General features: G+C 38.5%; 3 protein-coding genes across 5 annotated transcripts in view; all 3 read left to right on the top strand.

Moving 5' to 3' along the window:
• The first annotated feature begins 46 nt into the window (after positions 1-46).
• Positions 47-3,927, top strand: LOC118211268 (homeobox protein Hox-C9a-like). Its single transcript, XM_035388348.1, has 2 exons — positions 47-1,651; positions 3,031-3,927. Exons 1-2 carry the CDS (start codon positions 1,111-1,113, stop codon positions 3,273-3,275), a joined length of 786 nt encoding a protein of 261 aa, XP_035244239.1. The 5' UTR covers positions 47-1,110; the 3' UTR covers positions 3,276-3,927.
• A 3,505-nt stretch (positions 3,928-7,432) lies between these two features.
• LOC118211269 (homeobox protein Hox-C8a) lies at positions 7,433-11,318 on the top strand. Of its 2 annotated transcripts, XM_035388350.1 has the most exons (3): positions 7,433-7,984; positions 8,239-8,638; positions 10,212-11,318. In XM_035388350.1, the coding sequence occupies exons 2-3, from the start codon at positions 8,317-8,319 to the stop codon at positions 10,532-10,534; spliced, it is 645 nt and encodes a 214-aa protein (XP_035244241.1). In that variant the 5' UTR covers positions 7,433-7,984; positions 8,239-8,316; the 3' UTR covers positions 10,535-11,318. The 2 variants fall into 2 exon arrangements, with proteins under 2 accessions (XP_035244241.1, XP_035244240.1); XM_035388349.1 differs by having other exon boundaries at positions 7,433-8,638.
• Positions 11,319-16,229: 4,911 nt separating this feature from the next.
• Positions 16,230-18,895, top strand: part of LOC118211271 (homeobox protein Hox-C6a-like) — a 61,679-nt gene continuing 59,013 nt past the window's right edge. The window contains exon 1 of one of the 2 annotated variants that reach the window (XR_004761984.1): positions 16,230-16,811. Coding sequence is in view for 1 of the 2 variants with exons in the window: in XM_035388354.1 (XP_035244245.1) it covers positions 16,779-16,811 (33 nt within the window). In the remaining variant the exon portion in view is untranslated. The remainder of the gene's footprint in view (positions 16,812-18,895) is intronic. The other variant, XM_035388354.1, reaches the window with a different exon arrangement.

The raw sequence follows: 18,895 nt of genomic DNA, 5'->3' as shown, positions 1-18,895 counted from the left end.
CTGAAAGGCTGATCCAAAAGTATTCATTTATTTTTAAAATTATGACTGCAATCGCTGTTGTCGTCGTTTTTATCATTTAGAGTTTAATAAGCATTATCTAAACCTAGGATTTAAGTCGTAATTCCCGCCCTCAAAAATTAAACGTTTTACCTTGCCTTTATAATTCTGCCATGCTTCTGTTCTCATCCATTGAGTTTTCTTTCGCGATCTTGTTTTGACGAGCGATGTGTTTCACGTGCACCGTGTTGGTTTTACGCGCTACGAGGAACTCGGCTCAGATTTTATTAACGACACGTTTATGAACAATCAAATGGTCCTCGTAAAAATTTATTGAAGGACATAAAAAAACATGAACGACCACTTGCGAATGTAGCTGCGCCAGTGCGAATGTTTTTAGGCATCTTACGATTCCCACTCCTCCAAAAATGTTAAAATTCATTTTACAAGGGATAGCTTCCCATATCTGCGCAAGAGTTTAACTATTATTTCGGCGTATTCGAGGCACACAGCTACAGAACCTCTTGATCTTTTTATTGAAAAGCTCCCTCCTCAAAATGAATTAAGACGTATTTTGTTTAGCTAATAGCAGGCACATCATTAAACACACAAAGGAGGAGACCCGTTCAAGACAGTGTGTGGTATTTTAATCTACTATCGCCTTACTAGATATGAACATCACACTTAAAAGAACGTTACATAGTTTTCTAGACAGAGATTAATTACACCAACAAATAGTGCCCTCTATTTGCTTGCCAACGTACCTCGCGTTCCAAAACGGTGATGTAGCTCTTGGAGGTTTTTTAAATAAGACATGAGAAAATAATTCGTTACCATTTGGAGACTATAGTTTTGCCACTTTAAAGCCACCTGCTACATAAACGCCTCTGTGATGTCCCTAAGCACATCACTTTCCCTGAAGGTTTCGCGCATTGATCCACTGTGTAATTTTTTGCGGTAAATATAATCACGTGTTGCACGGTCGACCAATGGGAGCTAAAGGAGCCCGGAGAAATAATTACCTGGCTTGATTGTTCTATGGGCAGATAAAAAAAGTACACATACACTCCATATAATAATCGGATGCATGTATAAGAGACGAGAGGCTTCGTCATGTCGACCACGGGTCCCATAAGCAATTATTATGTGGATTCCTTGATAAACCATGAAAGCGAGGAGGTGCTGGCGACTAGATTTTCGGCTCCCGACTTGCTTCCCGCGAGCTCCCGTCAAGCGTCGCTTGTACCGGAGTGTTCCGATTTTCCTTCTTGCAGCTTTGCTCCGAAACCAACCGTTTTTACAACCTCGTGGGGCCCAGTCCACTCTCAATCCTCAGTGGTTTACCACCCGTACACTCACCAACCTCACTTAGGAACGGACTCCAGGTACGTGCGCTCATGGCTGGAGCCTTTATCCGGTGCCGTATCCTTCCCAAGCTATCCGACGAGCGGCAGGCACTATGGGCTGAAACCTGACGCCATCTCGGAGCGCAGAGCCGCAGACTGTCTGGCCTCCAACGGACGCAGCTACTCGGACTATATCTACGGCTCATCCGCTGACATCCGAGATAAGGCTCATCAGAATATCTCCTCTCCGGAGTCTGAGGTTTTGGCTTCCGGAAAGCACAAAGACGACAAACCTGAATTAGACCCGAGTAAGTTGAAGTAATTCCCGTTTACAACCGGGGATGGGAGTTGTTGGGGGTGTATTTGCTGCCTACGCAGCTGTAGCTTGTCGTTGTCTTCCATAAAACGAAATTATCTTTCTCTTTTCTCTTCCCTCCTTCCACGTCAGATCGCGGCTGTGCTGACAGCAGGCTACTCGTACTGGGAAGAGCAAGAGCCAGTCATGTAGGGTTATAAAATAGGAAACGGGCTATAAACTGGAAACTCTTGAAACAAGCTATTCAAAGACGAAACTCAAGTTGTATCAAAAACTCTCACACACTTACTGACACAGGGTTTTGATGGTGATCATTTATTTTTCATTGAATTTAATCCATGTGTATTTGATCTATGTATTATTATTATTATTATTATTATTATTAGATAAGTAATATTGTATAATTGTACTGTAATTTTACTTGTCTTTCTTTTAAAAAAAGAATGAATCTCAGCTTTTAGATTCAGCTCTTCACGATATGATTTACATTTAAAACATCCTAAATGTCAGTGGTACCTCATATCATCTAATTCAGTTTAAAACAGACCACATGAACCCAAATAACAGCCGTAGCATTAAAATAAACACGAGGATAATATACTAGTAGCCTACACGTGTGCTTATTTTGATGCACCTCTACATTGTTTTGTCGGTTGCGGTTGTGTATACACACAGTCGGGCACACATTTTATAAGCCCCATTTCTAATAGTGATAGAATTTACTAAAGGTTCGTGCAGATGCAAAAACTCAGCCTCACGCAAAAACAAAAATCAGGCCTATGTATTTGATATTCATGTTTCCGTTGTGCCAAGTTTTGAATGATGGCCATAATAGTTGGATTGCTATTTTCACAACATAACAAGTACATGTGGTGTGCATTCAGTGTGTTGTTTTTGAACAGTGGTGCCACAGTTAATACCAAGTGACACACACCAATATACACGCGCGCAGGTTTCGAGGACACAACTTGTGGAATGCCAGAACTATATCGAGACACTTCGACGGTAGACATGCAAAGGCTTGAAACCAAAGGCGTTTAAATGCGTTTATGGGCCTGTAAACCAAATGGGCGCACTCACAATTTTACGACCCGTCCTTTCTTAAGCGCTGTACGGTGCTAAAATGGAATAACTGGAGAAAAGACAACCCTCAGAACGATTCTAATGAAAATAAAAATTAAGAGTTATAAAACCATCTGACAAGGCATAATCAACTGTTACACAGGACCTGACTGGGCTATCTGAAGAAAGGGGGAAGATCCTGCCTCGTTATAAAATAAAAATAGGCCTATTGAAAAGCTAAACACGTTTATGTTTGAACGAGTCATGTCTTTATCGTTTACTGAGCAATGTTTGTTTTTCGGTTTGCAGATAACCCCGTGTCGAACTGGATCCACGCGCGCTCCACCAGGAAGAAGCGTTGTCCATACACAAAATACCAGACACTTGAACTCGAAAAGGAGTTTTTGTTCAATATGTATCTTACCAGGGACCGTCGATACGAAGTTGCCCGAGTCCTAAATTTAACAGAGCGGCAGGTTAAAATCTGGTTCCAGAATCGACGAATGAAGATGAAGAAAATGAATAAAGAAAAGACCGAGGTCAACGAACAGTAATACGAAAACACCGAGGGCAATGGACAGTAATGCCCGATGGCTGGTGTACATGGCAGGACAAACAGAGGAGCGCATTCGGAAACATACAAATAACAGACTGGATAGCAGGAAGCTGTCTCCCTCTTTATATTGCCTCAAATTACCCTTTGATTCTTATCTTTATTTCACATTTTGTTATATTCCACATAATGTAAACTCTTTTTCTATACACAGTTTATTGACATCAGATATGCTGTACACCTTGGCCCGGGTTTAGAATGACGCTATTGTGAGGCGTATGCGAATTGAATTTTTACGTTCATTTGGGGTTTAAAAAAAAAAAATAGCCTCCATTATGGGGTGAAAGAAATACATTTTCAAAAAGAGAAAGGTGGGGCCGGAGGAAAGTACTTGAATTTTTTGTTGGTAAATTATGTCGCCTTGCTTGTTTCATTTTAGTTGGTGCTTATTATGAAGTTATGCAAAATTGCATATTTTGTACAGAAAAATAGAACAGCAAAATGGCAGTAACGTTTGTCTGTGTTTGCGTCAATGTGGGAATAGATTTTTGATGTACCCATTGTTGGATTTTTGCATTCTTATCTCTAGATTCTGTAAAGTTATGTTATATTGTAGATTGTGGTTATATTTAAATATACCGTACATCACCAAATGTTTATGTGTTTGCTCCTTGGATACGCGTGCACACGTCTACATGATATGTGAAATAACCAAAAATATGACGGAGGTTGCCCCCAAACTCGTAACCCCCCACCCCCAAAAACTGCTATTCTCTCATCTGATATTTTAGCACGTACTAAGGCAAGCTGTCTAGCCATTAGGGGGGAAATAACGCAAAAACAACAACAACAACAAAACATTTCTGAAAAAATGAAATCTAGTGTGGAAGTCTATTAATGCACAGTCGCCTCACATTGGAAGCAGCTGTCAAGCTGGCTCATTATTTTTGTGATTTGATTTCCTCCAAACTGAACACTTCCTGAGCACTTCCTGCCATCATAGTTTCATTCCCACATCCTTGAAAACAAACCTGCGGGAGAGTTTAGTGTATACTTAGATGCACCTTCAATCGATAAGCCACGTTGATGAATACTTTGCCCGTGGACAGGACACATGTACATCAAGTAGGCCTATATTCAACTTTTTATTTATTTATTTATGTTTGGTCTAGTTAGTGGGTGTTTGTAAGTCCAATGGTTACAGTTTTTTCTTGCAAATACATGGCTTTTCTGTAGATTTTGAAATGTACCAGTGTATCATATCATGTAATGCCATTATGTGTCCCTCAATGGTCTAGTCGGATTTGATACTGGCAATATATAAAATTAGGCCTAAAGCGCCAATCACGCATTGTAAAATATTTGCACCGATCCATAGCTAATTCTTATTCTGCAATCCCATGCCTTCCTATACATTGGTGCCACGAGGCATTTATTTATGTAGACATTCATTATTTACGTATTTATTATTTACGTTTTTGTCTTCTTAGAAATACAAGGCTCACCTCGGCATCCACTATCAAAAGTAGCTTTCCGTTAAAATGCTACCTTTCCACAAAATTGTGACCTATCCCGAAGCATTTATTTTTGATTGCGTCGCTTTGTGCTGAATTGTGATCTGATCGCACTTACATAGATTAACGAGCGCTATTTACAACGGCCTATGCCGATTTTGTGCTCAGGGTAATATTTAGTAATCGAATACCTTGAGTGGGCCTTTCCAGGCTTGTCCCTTTTGAACTTTTTAACCGCTAGGCATTGCAAGATGCAAATTACAATACATGCCACAAAATGTGTGTGCGTGTGTGTGTGTGTGTGTGCGCGCGCGTGTGTGTATGCCTCGCGCGGCTGTCTGTTGTTCACGCTTTCAATTCAATATTATTTTAACATCCCCTACAAGCACATCATTATCTGTTTATTAGGCAATGTGATAACTAGCTTGAACCATATTTGTGCGTTGTTTTCAGCTGGAATATATGTGAAATAGGCCTTTCAATGTCTGATGTTTGTTTCCATGGAGCTGGACGAAACTGCCTTTTTGTAGTGGCACAAACAATGCCGACAGGATGCTTGGATTTTAGTGCCCAATATAGTTCAACATTTCCGCAGCAGAGCTCAAAAATGCAGGTTTTACTGCCGTGTAAGACCTCGCGGTGTTTGTCTCCAAAGTGTGAGAACAAAGCAAGCCCAGGGATCTGGCTAGACGTCTGGGATAAATGACTTTATTGTCTTAATATAAGGTAGTGGTGGCGGGTTTCAAAGGAGGCTTATTGCGCTTGTTTTGTCTGCGGGCCCCGCTGCAAACACGTATCTCCCCTCATTTTGTTCCTGGGGGTGTGGGAGTCTCCAAGCCCCGGAAACCGATAAAAGCTCTAAACCTGAAAAGCCACTTTTCCTAAACTGATTAATTCCTCTACCAACCGACTATTTCCCCTTAACTACCTGAAAATTAAACCAAGTGTATATGGGCGGGTGTGAAGCGTGCTTCCCCAAATTCTTTCGCCAAATGAAGACGGCAGGTAGGCTATGCGGTCCGCCACATTGTGCATTGGTGGAACATATTTATGTGATGACCTTCCTCCTTCCTCCTCCCCTTATGATAGTCTATTATTATTATTATTCTTATTATTATTCTTATTATTATTCTTATTATTATTCTTATTATTATTATTATTATTGTTGTTGTTGTTGTTGTTGTTGTTGTTATATTGGTGTTTGTTTATTCGTCACTTATGCACCAGCCAACCAACTGGAACGGTCAACAACCGATTTACACACTAGATGTCGCTGTTGATTCATAATTGACGCTTTTCCAGTGTCTGACTGTTTGAAATTCATTTTAAATACGGGAAGCTGTCTGTGGACCCCATGGTAATGATTGCAGTCTCGGAAAGGGTGTCAATCCGCCAGATTTTCTCTGAATTGATACTTTCTGAATAATGCAAATATTGTAGCATTGTTGAAATTTTAAAGATTATTTTTGATTGAATTCGTATTTATTTGGATATTGCAGATAATCCACTCGTTCTATTTCAGGTATTCTCTAAACCTATCTGTCCTACACACTTCATAGATGGAAACATAATCACATATGGTCCGATGTCCTAACTTTGCTTCTTTTTACAAAAGGTATCAAGACACCTTTACTCTGTCATAAGCATGCGACCTAATGAACAGCATACTGCAGTTTAACATATTCTTAGCTTTATAAACGGAATAATATATATGTAATTTTATGAAACTTGGTTTCTCTGTGCAGTTCACTATTGAAGACAACTACTCTTCAATGTACTATGCAAACCTGTTATTATAGAAATTAATATACTTTATACTACTTGGTTTGTAATTTAAGAGGCGTGAGATTTACTTTTCTGTATGAGTCCAAAAGACAATTAGCTTCCCAAATACGTAAATACGACGCCAACGAATGACCATACTTTTTTTCTGAAACGGAATATAGAAATCTGTTGAAAATATCAATCCATACAGAAATACATATCACATAAAGTATCAGTGTTGCAAATTGTGTGCCTGCTATCATTAATAAAAATTAACATACTGGATAAAATCATTGTTTCAATCAAAGGAAGTTGATTATGTGAATTATGCATCAAACAAAGCATGTATATCTTCATTTAGAAAAGGTGTATTTTAAAGAAATACATCTCCAATTGAATGCACAATTAAAAGACCGACACAAATGGATAAAAGTAGCAGCGTTTTTATTAATGGAATGCCAGTGAAACTATAACACAAACCTAAAGATGCAAAGGCTTAACGTTGTTTTCTTACATGGGTGGTGATGGAAATGTAATTTTCAGTAAATGATCGAGAGCAGTTTTAAGCTATCTGCTAAATATTATTCCAGTCAGCATCCTGCTACATTTTAAACCGTGCATTAATATCGTCAGTCACACCATAAAACGGATTCCATTAACAGAGGCCTTGCGAATGTGCACGTGTAGAAACAAAACATGACGTGGGCTAAGTCTGTACCAACTGAAACAATGAGGGACATTTTGTATAGTTGTTAAGATTTACAAAAACAGGTAAACGATCAGACCAGGACAAGAAGCTGGCGTGTGTGTGTGTGTGTGTGTGTGCGCGCGCTCGTGCGTGTGCGTGTGTGTGTGTGTTGTGCTGGAGGAGATCTTTGTGTCAGGAATATCGATACAATTCAATCGATCAGTAAGGTGCACTCGTTTGGGCCCTGTTCTTGGCTTTTGATAATATTGTAATGGTTAGGGTTACATTACAATTTCTTATTACAACCATGCAACGCTACATTATATGTAATTTAAACGGTCAGCTAAAACGGTGGGTGACCCATGTAATAGTTTGGCCTAGTGCATTCGATGAGATGATTTTTGTCGTGTGGATATAGACACGTAAAATATACTGTAGAAATTATATTCCTATGGGATATTTGTTGTTTTAAAACAGTCCATCAACATGAGCCGTTTAACATTGCCTCGTTCTGTTGTTCAAGGTAGGCGTCTGAGAACGCCAGTGGAAAGAGGGAATGTGGGGATGAGGGGGGTGGTTTGAAGGTTGGTGGAGAGAGAGGAGGAGGGGGTCGATGTGGTGGGGGTGGGAAGCAGAAAAAAAATCGCCTGTGACTGTACCGGCGGAGCTAGCCAGCTTTAGCTGTAGCACACATCAACCGTACATGACATGAGCCGGATTTCAAGCTGAAAATAAGAGGAAAAGGTGAGATATAGCTACATTATCGTATAACAGAATTAGAGAGTGAACCGGAGAGCGAACGAACTACGATTATCCACGGGGACACGAGCCTTTTTTTAACCCCCGTCCCTTGGGTTCCGTTTGTTGTGTTTGTGTGGTGGACTACAACTTGAGCAGCAAAACATTTTTTACAAGAGCACATTATCGAACAATAACATTTCATTTTTGAATGCGAAGGGAAAATGAGCTCATATTTTGTTAACCCCCTTTTTTCAAAGTACAAAGGCAGCGAAACACTGGAACCAACTTACTACGACTGCCGGTTCCCCCAAAGCGTCACCCGAAGTCATGCGCTGATGTACGGAACCGGAGCGGCTGCGCCGGGCTTTCAACACCCGTCTCATCACGTCCAAGACTTTTTTCATCACGGGACATCGGGAATATCTAGCCCTGGATACCAACAAAACCCATGTGCTTTAGCTTGCCATGGAGATGCCACTAAATTTTATGGATACGAAACCCTTCCGAGGCAATCGCTTTATGGTACCCAGCAAGAGGCAAGCGTAGCGCAATACCCAGACTGTAAATCGTCCAATGGAACTAACCCCGGAGAAGTACAAGGCCACCTAAATCAAAATCCGTCTCCCGGTCTTATGTTCCCTTGGATGAGACCCCATGGTTAGAATTCTTTTGTATTCTTCTCTAATGTCTTAAAAGGGGCGAACACATTGTGTGTGTGTGTGTGTGTGTGTGTGTGTGTGTGTGTGTGTGACGCGCGCGTCTGTGTTTTAGTGTGTCTTTATTGGTTGTGTGTACCTGTATGCAACTGCGCGGGCGCGCGCGCGGGCGTGTGTGTATGTGTGTGCACGAATAAGATGATAAGTGTCCGAACTCTTCCTTCTTAATCATTAATTTTCATTTCGAAATGGACGAATATCTTAAATCCCATTTTTGATTGCTGTATCATCTTTTTGTTGTTTGTTTTTAACTGGACACAAGTGAACAACTTATCACCCACCTCCCGTTAAATCTGTCACTTATTAATTTCCTACTTTCAAAATAGTGTAGTTTAATCTGAGGTGCACTGTTGTATCGATAAAAACCAGAACAATATCAAGTGTTATATAACTGCGGGATGTACTCAGGTAAACATCTTGGCTCGGCCCTCATTAAGCCTTAGGTGGAGAAGTGGTAACGTGGAGTTAAGGCAGGACTCTTTTTCCATCATTCCTGAAAGAAAATAACAAAGCATTATTAATAACAATGTCGTTTTCTATTTCAGACATTGATATAGTTTGATTTTATTAAAGAGCAATACACGCATGCATAGGCAGACCTTAATGTCATTTGGCTTCCATTTTATTGGTATGTCACATCAGCTCGCTCATCATTCACTGCCCATGTTTGAGTGTTTTACTGTTGTTGTGGTTACCCGAAAAATGTACATGAACCAACCATGAATATGAAATGAAGCATGCATGTATACGGGTATGCAATTTATATTGATTGTCTCAACGTCATTCTTCCGGCGTTACTGTTACAGGTACATTGCACTTAAGTAATTTATTGATGCCAAAACAAGTGCACACACTCAAAACATATCGTTTGTATCACGTGCGTAAGTCTGCATGTCTTAGTTGTAGATTTTTGAATTTGTAGGAAGCTTTATTAAATTAAATTTCTATTTGGCTTTCGCCTTCATTCGTTTTGTTGATGTTACCATGATTGACATTCAAATGCAACTTATGTGGCGACTACTACTATTACTACTACTACTGCAACAACGGCGACGACTAATGCAACTACTGTCAATAATACGAATAAGCATCACCGTCATAATCATCGTCATCGTCGCCATAATAATAATAATAATAAGAAGAAGAAGAAGAAGAAGAACAAGAACAAGAACAAGAACAAGAGCAAGAAGAACGAGAAGAACAAGAACAAGATTAAAAACAGTACTTTTGTGTAGAACCATGTGGTGTAATATTGAAATATTGAAATTGCTATTTTATCATATTGTCAAACTATAGACGTTTCCCGGGTAAGGGAATTATATTAAGTTTTTGTATGGTGGAATATTAATGCAAATAGTAAGTAATGCACGCTGTACTAATGTCATTGTAATATGAGTCTAATGATCGAAGGACGTGAGTAAAACAGCCTTTAAATGTTTTATAGAAGGCCCATGATTGCTGTCGATAAGACTGCATTCGTATTCTAAGCATTCTATTCCCATTTGACTTCACAGCCCCAGGAAGGCGCAGTGGACGGCAGACCTACAGTCGATATCAAACGCTTGAACTGGAAAAAGAGTTCCTTTTCAACCCTTACCTGACACGCAAGCGGCGGATCGAGGTTTCCCATGCATTAGGCCTGACAGAGAGACAGGTGAAGATTTGGTTTCAAAACAGACGAATGAAATGGAAAAAAGAGAACAACAAAGACAAATTCCCGGGCCAAAGAGGAGATGCCGATGTTGAGGCCGAGGCTGAGGAGGAATGCAACGAGGACGGTGAAAAGGATGAGGGGGATAAGAAGGAAACGGAAGACAAAGATGAAACTAAAGAGTGATTTTGTTGCTTGGCCTTTTTATGGTTATATTGCTTAAAAGGCAGAGAGAGAAAGGGGGAGAGATACAGAGCTCTAAGTGAGAGAGAGCGCATAAACTTTATGGCCACCGCTTTAAGTCAACAAGTGAAGAAAATCCTATAGACATGATTGTCAAACCACTTCCCTTCATAATGCACTCCCAAGATGCGTCTAAAATGTGCAGGTTCTTATTATTATGCAACCTCCTCTCAATTGGCAATCTCCAGTGTAAGCTCTGTTTCAATATGTTTCTTTTTTATACTAATAACTGTGCTCCTCAGAGGCCCAATTTTATACAGAACAAAACTTCAATCCGCTACAGTATGCTTTTAAAGGCTTAATTCACATTCAGTAACCTGATGGATATTAATAACTTACTATTTATGCCGATATCTTTGCTCAGTTATTTTTCTTGTCTGAATTACGATCACACGTTATCCTACAGAGTTAGAAGCTTCAGATAGCTCTGATAACATGACCGGGCCTATTTCAATAACGACCAATTCGAATGATACTCCTAAATTTTAAATGTTCGGCGTCTCCACATCGAGATTCATATATCAATACATCAGGTTTATTTCAATATATCATGATTGTGTTCAACACCTTGCAACTTTCTATTTTTGCCCTTTATAGCCCTTGTGGTACCAGTGGCGTGGTAAATTAGGCCTAACATATTTATTTTCGTGAGTTACGTGCTTAGTTAATTTTGGTATCTTCATTTCTGTTTTATCAAAGTATTATTTGTTGTGTGGGTTCGTGGGAGGGTGGGTTCAGACGTAATTTTTTATAACTCACGTGATCAATGATTCCCAGGGAATTTAAATTGCTTGAAAATCGTAAAATGCTACCTAAACCTGGGATAATTGCAATACGAACGGAAAAAATACTTTTTATATATAGTTGAACCGATCTTAATTTACATTAATTCCCCAACCGTATAGCTTAGTTAAATTTTGAAATATTTGTAAATCAAATTTGGTAGATGTTGTGAGCTCAAAGCTACCTACCATATTGTTGAAACATAGAGGCCTAATCAATCCAAAAGTGAAGTAAAATGTCATAGCAATACTACAAAAAAAAAAATTATTATGGCCGCTTTTACTTTTGGTTATAACCTACCTAACTTTTGTATTTTTAACAAAGAAACCTGAAGAAATATGTTTTTCTAAGTAGGCTACATCCATTACTTCTTTTAAAAGCACTGTGGCTTGCGGTTTCATCCATTGACATGTTACACGTTTCTAACTTTGCATAATACGCAACATGAAATCTGGTTGGAGGTGAAACATTGTGCTCCTGGATCACATAGGCTCAACGGATGCGATCAGGATGAAATAACGTTGCACGGGCCAATTTCATCCACCACAATAAATAATTTATGTAGTAATATGTGATAAAAATCGACACTTAGAAAACTTTCACTTCAAAATATATGTTTTATTTAAGGTGTAATGACGAGAGAATTGTGCAAGATGATGACAAGTAGTTAACTACTAGGCTACCGTATTGTTCATATATTTGTTTTAGCGAACGCTATGGTTTGGTTTGTAGTATATTTAATCGCCCCTCTAAGTGTGGCTGGTTTGGATTTCATACAAATTAAATACCACCAGCACCCTCCCCCCCCCTCCCCTAACCCCCCACCCCACCCCACCCCACCCCACCCCCCAACAACTAAAACTGCCTATATAAAACGCACATGTCGGTGTCTATTATCACCATAACGACAATTAGAGCTATTTCAAGAAAGCGTTGGTTATTCCTATTTTATTGTGCTGATGTTATAGTGTAGATTTAAATTGCACTGAATATAGTCTTTGTGTATGTATTCGTATATCTTGCTGTTAACATTATGCTCGTTTTCTTATGTTTCTAAGTGAAAATATCTATAAATGATTTTGCGTGTACACGCTTGATGTTGAGACTAATAAAATTTGTAAAATTTCAAAGGATTTAACTGTAGTCCTTTGGTGTGTTGGTAAGTAGGCTACACCATTGCGAATTCATCCCACTCTGTGGCCTACTGTCTCTTCCCATAAATTAATACCACACGTTCATGTACAACCCATCAGACGGTCTGTACTTGGTCAATCTGTCTCCATAATGGATACAAATAAACCACAACGCATCCTATGTCTCCATTTGCTCAGAGTCCGCCATCGACATTGTAATAATGAATTTAAAAAACAAAGATTAACTGATGAGCAACACACACGTCTTCGCTTATTTCATTTGAGTATTCTGAAATGGGCAGAATCGTGGTAGGAGTTACGTATTAACCGCCAATGCCTAGGCTACTAAAAACTGTTTACACGTAAAGAGTGGTGAAGGACGAGGGTGTGACAGATTATTTTCCCTTCTGCACCAGTTTGGAACAACCTGAGTTGGTTATGGAGGATACACCCCGATGCTCATGACAGTGTATTAAGTAAAAATAAAACTGCTATCTTACTTCACACAAAGAAAAATGCAATTCTACATATTGTTATGCGGGGGTAAATACGTTTTCAAGGTAAATTCAGATCAAAATATGGAATATGGATATGACGTTTAAACTTACAAACGTGACCTAGACGTACAAACCTGCAGGCAAGTTTGTGACCAACTATGCGATGGTGATAAGACGTGCCGGGCTTAATTACTTGCAAGGGGACGATAAACATATAGGCTACAACCCCTCTGAGAACAAGACGGCCATGCTGGGTGAAGGTATAGCAAAATATTACTGAATTCGTCAGTTGAAGTAGGCCTGCTAGCTACCGCGGTGATGCTTTGAATGAGTCTATCCCTTAGTTTGAGTATCTGAAAATGACACTTGGTTCTATTTGGGCACGTCCCTTTTTATTTTGTAATAGCGCCGAATTTGGTAAAATAAGCATGACAAAAATAGTACGTTGAGAAAAGACAACACAAGAAATGACAACTTTGCCACGATCATAAAATGTTTTATTTTGAATGGATTTATTTAAATGTCTGGAAAACGGTATCTGAATAACAGTCTGCTTTGATTTGAAGAAACATAAAACACATCAATGAGCTTACAAAAATATAAACCTATGTTTTGTACAAATGTAGCTGAAAAATGTTTTGAATGCTTAAATGCTTCAGGCAAACAATAGGTTTCGATATTGCACAGTGACTTCATTAGGCCTACCAACAATATTATTATTACTGATAGTTAATACAAGATGGTAGAAATAGTTATAGTAGGCTTAGTTGTTTATAATTTCTGTATGCAATAACTTCAACATGTTAATGACAACATGTTGTTTTTCTAGTTCTATTTGTCGTGTTAATTGACAACAGGTATGTGGTAATTTCATAATAACATAGTTATATTTTTAAACTGTTAAATAGCTATGTTAACACTACGGAAAAAGCCTGTAACTTGCATTTCTCTATGTTTTAATAATCTAATTTGTATGGTGACAGAGGTACAATGGTTAAGTTAAGAGTATATATATACTTGCATATAAAAGTAAATATACTGTTCAGTTATTCTCCATATTATGGCTGTGGTCAAGTAAAACCATTTCATATTTTCATATTTTCGTTCAAAAACAAACTTAACACATTTCCAGACACATGTTGACATGCAATTCCCTACGTCATTTTTTGAGTGGAATTGTTCAATAAGACCACAGTGAGAGCATTAGATTTTCAAAATATCACCTTCAGTAAATGTATTCACCAGAATTGAAATGCTCGCTTGTTCCGATTAAATCACAATAAATATTTTTTAAATTACATTTAACATGGGATAAACGGTTCCAAAGTATCGACTGGCTGTTGTATTATATTGTAGTGCGCCCGTTCTTTAAATAAACTCAGTATACTCTGCGGAGATACAGAAGTTCCTACACGCCTGATGGCAGATTTATCCAAATCAGTCTTCCTCGTGTCTGTCATCACACAGAATAAAATTGATTCTGGTCACATGCATATAGGATTAGCATATTTACATAGGCGTATATGTTGTCAATTTGTTTGCTTACAAAGGTGCAGACTTATTCTTCGTTTTATACAGGAAACAATCCCTGAAATTTCAGTAATGTGGCAGTGACAATTGTCCATGAGCACTGACCGCCCGTGTGGCCATTGCGACTTAAGGCATATGAGGAAGCCGCATCTCTCATAATGTCTTAACAACCTGCTGTAAACTTTATTGGCAGTGTATAAACTCACTGCCATCCGGTTTGACCGGAGTTTCTCTTTTCACCCAGTGAACTGTAATTTCACTACGAACTTGTTCTATGCGTGATTTGCATATTTGCATCATCATATTCTACAGATAACGCTTAAGGATGTTACGTCTTCATGTGATCGCAATTATTACCAAATAGCTGCGTGTTAAAATGCAAAATAAAATGTAAAAATAATAGCGTGTGTGGTGTGTGTGTGTGTGTGTGTGTGTGTGTGTGGGGGGGGGGGGGGGGGGGGGGGGGTTATAGAGAACGCTTATACCTTATTTCATCTAATAATAATCATCATCATCATCATCATCATCATCATCATCATTTCAACAACCGTTCCATGGTGTTTGTTGGGGCTGTCGTGTACTACAATGAATAACTTCCAGTAAATCTTGTAAACATATAGAATATTGTGTTTTAAAATGGGTGGGGTAACTTTAAATAAATCTTCAGTTAGGAAGCAGATGAGTCTTTGCTCTGGTCTATCTATGAAACAGGTTTCAATTCATAGGATGGTGTAATACGTACCCTTCACATTCTTTTCGGTTATATTATGAACTGATCCTTTTCGAAAAATAAAGTGTTAGCCAATTATTTTATTTTAATATAACTACGTCAGTTCTGACTTATCGGAATAATTAGTAACGACAAATTTATAGGCCATATTTTTCAATAACTGAGTTGCATTTTTAAGCGGAGCAACTTTAAATTTGTCTCTGAATATTTTGAATATGTAACCCTAAAAAAATCAATTGTTTTACTCCGGCTTGTTAGCAACTGTGGAAGAGGGTCCTCTAGTTAAGGTCGATTCGGTCATAAGCAAACGTGAGCTATTAATTTAACTATTTATTTTATAAATTTTTATTTTTATTTTAAATAAAAAATGACAAACGACGTCCTTGTTTCAATAATACTAATACGACTGTATAAGTGAAAAATTAGACAGAGCGGCAATTCCTCGACTTCTGTTATACAAAATTAGAGCAACAACATCAGTTGTCCGACTCTAATTTCATTCTGTTCATTGAATTACTAGACATACCATATAAGCATGTATGATATGTACGTGTGTAGGTTGGGGGGGTGGGGGTGGGGTGGGGGCATGGGTGCGTTTGTCGCTTGTTTAATACAAATAACCAAATCACATTTTTCATCTACTCTTACTACTACTACTACTACTACTACTAATAATAATAATAATAATAATAATAATAATAATAATAATTTGTGTATATTTCATTCAGTATTTAACTCGCAAGTGTAAGGGTGCAGTCATTGTAAACCACGACGGGAACTATCATCAGCGCCATCATCACCACCTCTTGTCACCTTTCACTTACCTTTTTGTTATACCTTTTATTAGAGTAAATATGCAAGAAATATTTTATTTTTAAGAGCAGTTTGGCCTCCATTTCGGGTATGAGGGATAAAATAGGAAACGGGTCCTTCAATATTGAAAGAAGGGGGGTAAAATGCATTCCTGGTTGTTTGGAGGGAAATTTACAGCTAAGTAATAAAAGTTTACGATTGAACCAGTCTTAGGATTGGCTGCGGCTGATCACATGACTTCATCTCCATGAACGTGAACTTTATACTGTTGTCTTTCCTTGGATCTCCTGTTCTCTCCATCGTCGCAGACTTCGAGTCAGCATAGAAATTGAGCTCGACAACTTTTTTCTGCGATTATTGCTATTCCTCATTTCAGTTGGATTTTAAGGACATAGGTTGATTTTCCAGCCCCCTCATTGACACCCTGCTGCGCGCCAGTAATTTTATGACAATCGCCTCTCTCTCTCTCTCTTGCTCTTGCTCTCGCTCTCTCTCTCTGCCCCTAGAGGCGAAACAGCGGAGTATTTTGTTCCTGATGTTGGACTGCGGTAGATGCAAGAAAAAGGGCTGTAAATTCTTTCGTTTGTTTTTAACGTAGTTTCTACTCCTCGGTTTCCTTCGAAATAAGGGATGCTTTCTACACTGTGCTTTTTGCTCCGTTCGCCTTCGCCCCCCGCCCGCCTTGCCGCCCGGACCAGAAAATGTGCGTCACACCAACTATACAGAGGACGCGGGTAAGTGAGGGATTCTGCGTTCCTTATTGGCTTAAATGTTCATCTAATGGACCATGGGAGGTAAGCTAATGATGCAATACGGTTTCTTTTACTTCCCTTCATGCGAGGCGAATGAGAGCACTTCCTTTCACGTGGCAGAACTGGAAAGATACATTATGATAAAATTCTAAATTGTATGTATAATACACGCTTTGTTTGGGCTTCCACTGTATTATCTCAAATGTGGAGCTAGGTGATATTGGCTAATTCTACGGGCAAAATAATATATAGGCTAACATTGCATTTATGTTGTCGCATTGCGTTTTGTCTCTAGAAGCAAACTTTGAGAGAATTTGAAAAAAAATGTTTGAATTCATATATATATATATATATATAGGCCAGGGCCAGAACGGACACGTCCATTCAAATAGCCTACGTTTACAACAGGAAACAGGAGGCGAGTAAGATCCTATTTTCATTGTGCCTTACAACTTGAGTAGAAAAGAAAAACAGCCTTTCGTTCCCTATAATCTAAAGGCTATTGTTCTGATAGCATTTACAACTTACAGAGTCAGTAGGTCTGACTTGTTTGGCCTGCTACTAGAAATCGATCCTTCGGTTTTTTGTTTCATTCATTTATTTATTTATTTATTTATTTTTTCAGCGTTGTTAATAATTTGTTTTATTGACAAAGAGAGTAGATGCCAAAATGACATTTAAAACATTACTTTGTAAGTTACTTCCAAATTAATTGACTCAACTAAAATATAGAACTCGCATATCTCCACGTATTAATAAATGCCCCCCTTAGACTGAAAGCTACCGTAGCTTAGTATTTGCCTTTAAAGACTACTTTAAAGAAATGTGTTTATTTGTTTATTTATCTGTCTGGCTGCCTATCTATCTATTTATCTATCTATCTTCTGTTGTATTCCAGTCCGACTGGAGTATTGTGCTTCTGTTGAGCGCTTGTATACAGGCCAAAATGAATAACGTCACCGTGCACGCACCAGTTTCGTAGAATGTGAATTTATATGATCACGTTCGAAGGTGATTCACATTCGAAATCTGCTCTTAAATGAATCCGTTTGCTGTCGGTCGCGTTGGCAAAATAGCTGCAGAAATATTAGTGTTGCAGCAGCCTGTGTTTTACTAAAATTGTGAAAGAAGGAGGAACAACAGGGAAAATATGAGGTTTTACGAATAGGTAGAGAGGCCTTTTAGCATTCTCATTTTGACATCGAGAGGCCTGATGACGCTTGTGTTACATGGGTAAATTAAAGCACCTTGAATTTGTTCATTAGGAACAGCATAGAGTAATGGATTCACGTTACTCCAATCAGGGGTGTAGGAGGGGGAAAAAACGGCCTTAGTTTTTTGTTTGAAGTATATGTAGGCCTATAAATTGCAGTTATCAATGTGTATCACCACTGATATTTAGTGGGCCATGTTTACAGCATCGACAAGTGCTATACGTCTGTATATTCAAAATTCCATTGCATCAAAATGAAACTTGGGCTACCACAGTAAATTGCAGTATCTTGGCTAGAGCTAAACAGAACAAGTACTTGATTTCCTTCTCATATATCGATTTCCCACTCATATATTTTGTGGCGAGATCGCCAAAATAAATAATAGCCTATGTGTCTGCATTCAATGTAAAACTTAAAGGCATATGTTTATTGAATCCAGGACTGTATATCTCTGAGATAACTGTATAATAGGCTATGTACAGTTAATAATACAACATGTAGATTTCACGAAGTAATTTATATAAATTGCATTAGCTTAGCTTTGGGCGATATTTTTGATTTTCTGAACTTGTAATCGGTGTGTGTATGCTGAAAACTGTCATTGGTATATATATATATATATATATATTGTATTTTGGAAAGCAATTGGGAATACGGAGAAAGAGAGGAGTTATGTTTTAATTCGCCGTTTGTGTTGAGATACCTTGCACATTTTCCAAGTGAACTGGAAGACAGAAAAAAAGAACTGGTGTCAATTCTGCGAGCTGAGGGATGGAATTAGCTGTAGGAGAATATAATACATTTTTGCGCAGACCTTCTTCTCGTGCACATTTACAAGTCTATATGCCATAG

This window comes from Anguilla anguilla, chromosome 13, assembly GCF_013347855.1.
Source record: "Anguilla anguilla isolate fAngAng1 chromosome 13, fAngAng1.pri, whole genome shotgun sequence".
Classification (NCBI taxonomy): Eukaryota; Metazoa; Chordata; class Actinopteri; order Anguilliformes; family Anguillidae; genus Anguilla; species Anguilla anguilla.
This window is presented reverse-complemented; position numbering and strand designations above follow the sequence as displayed.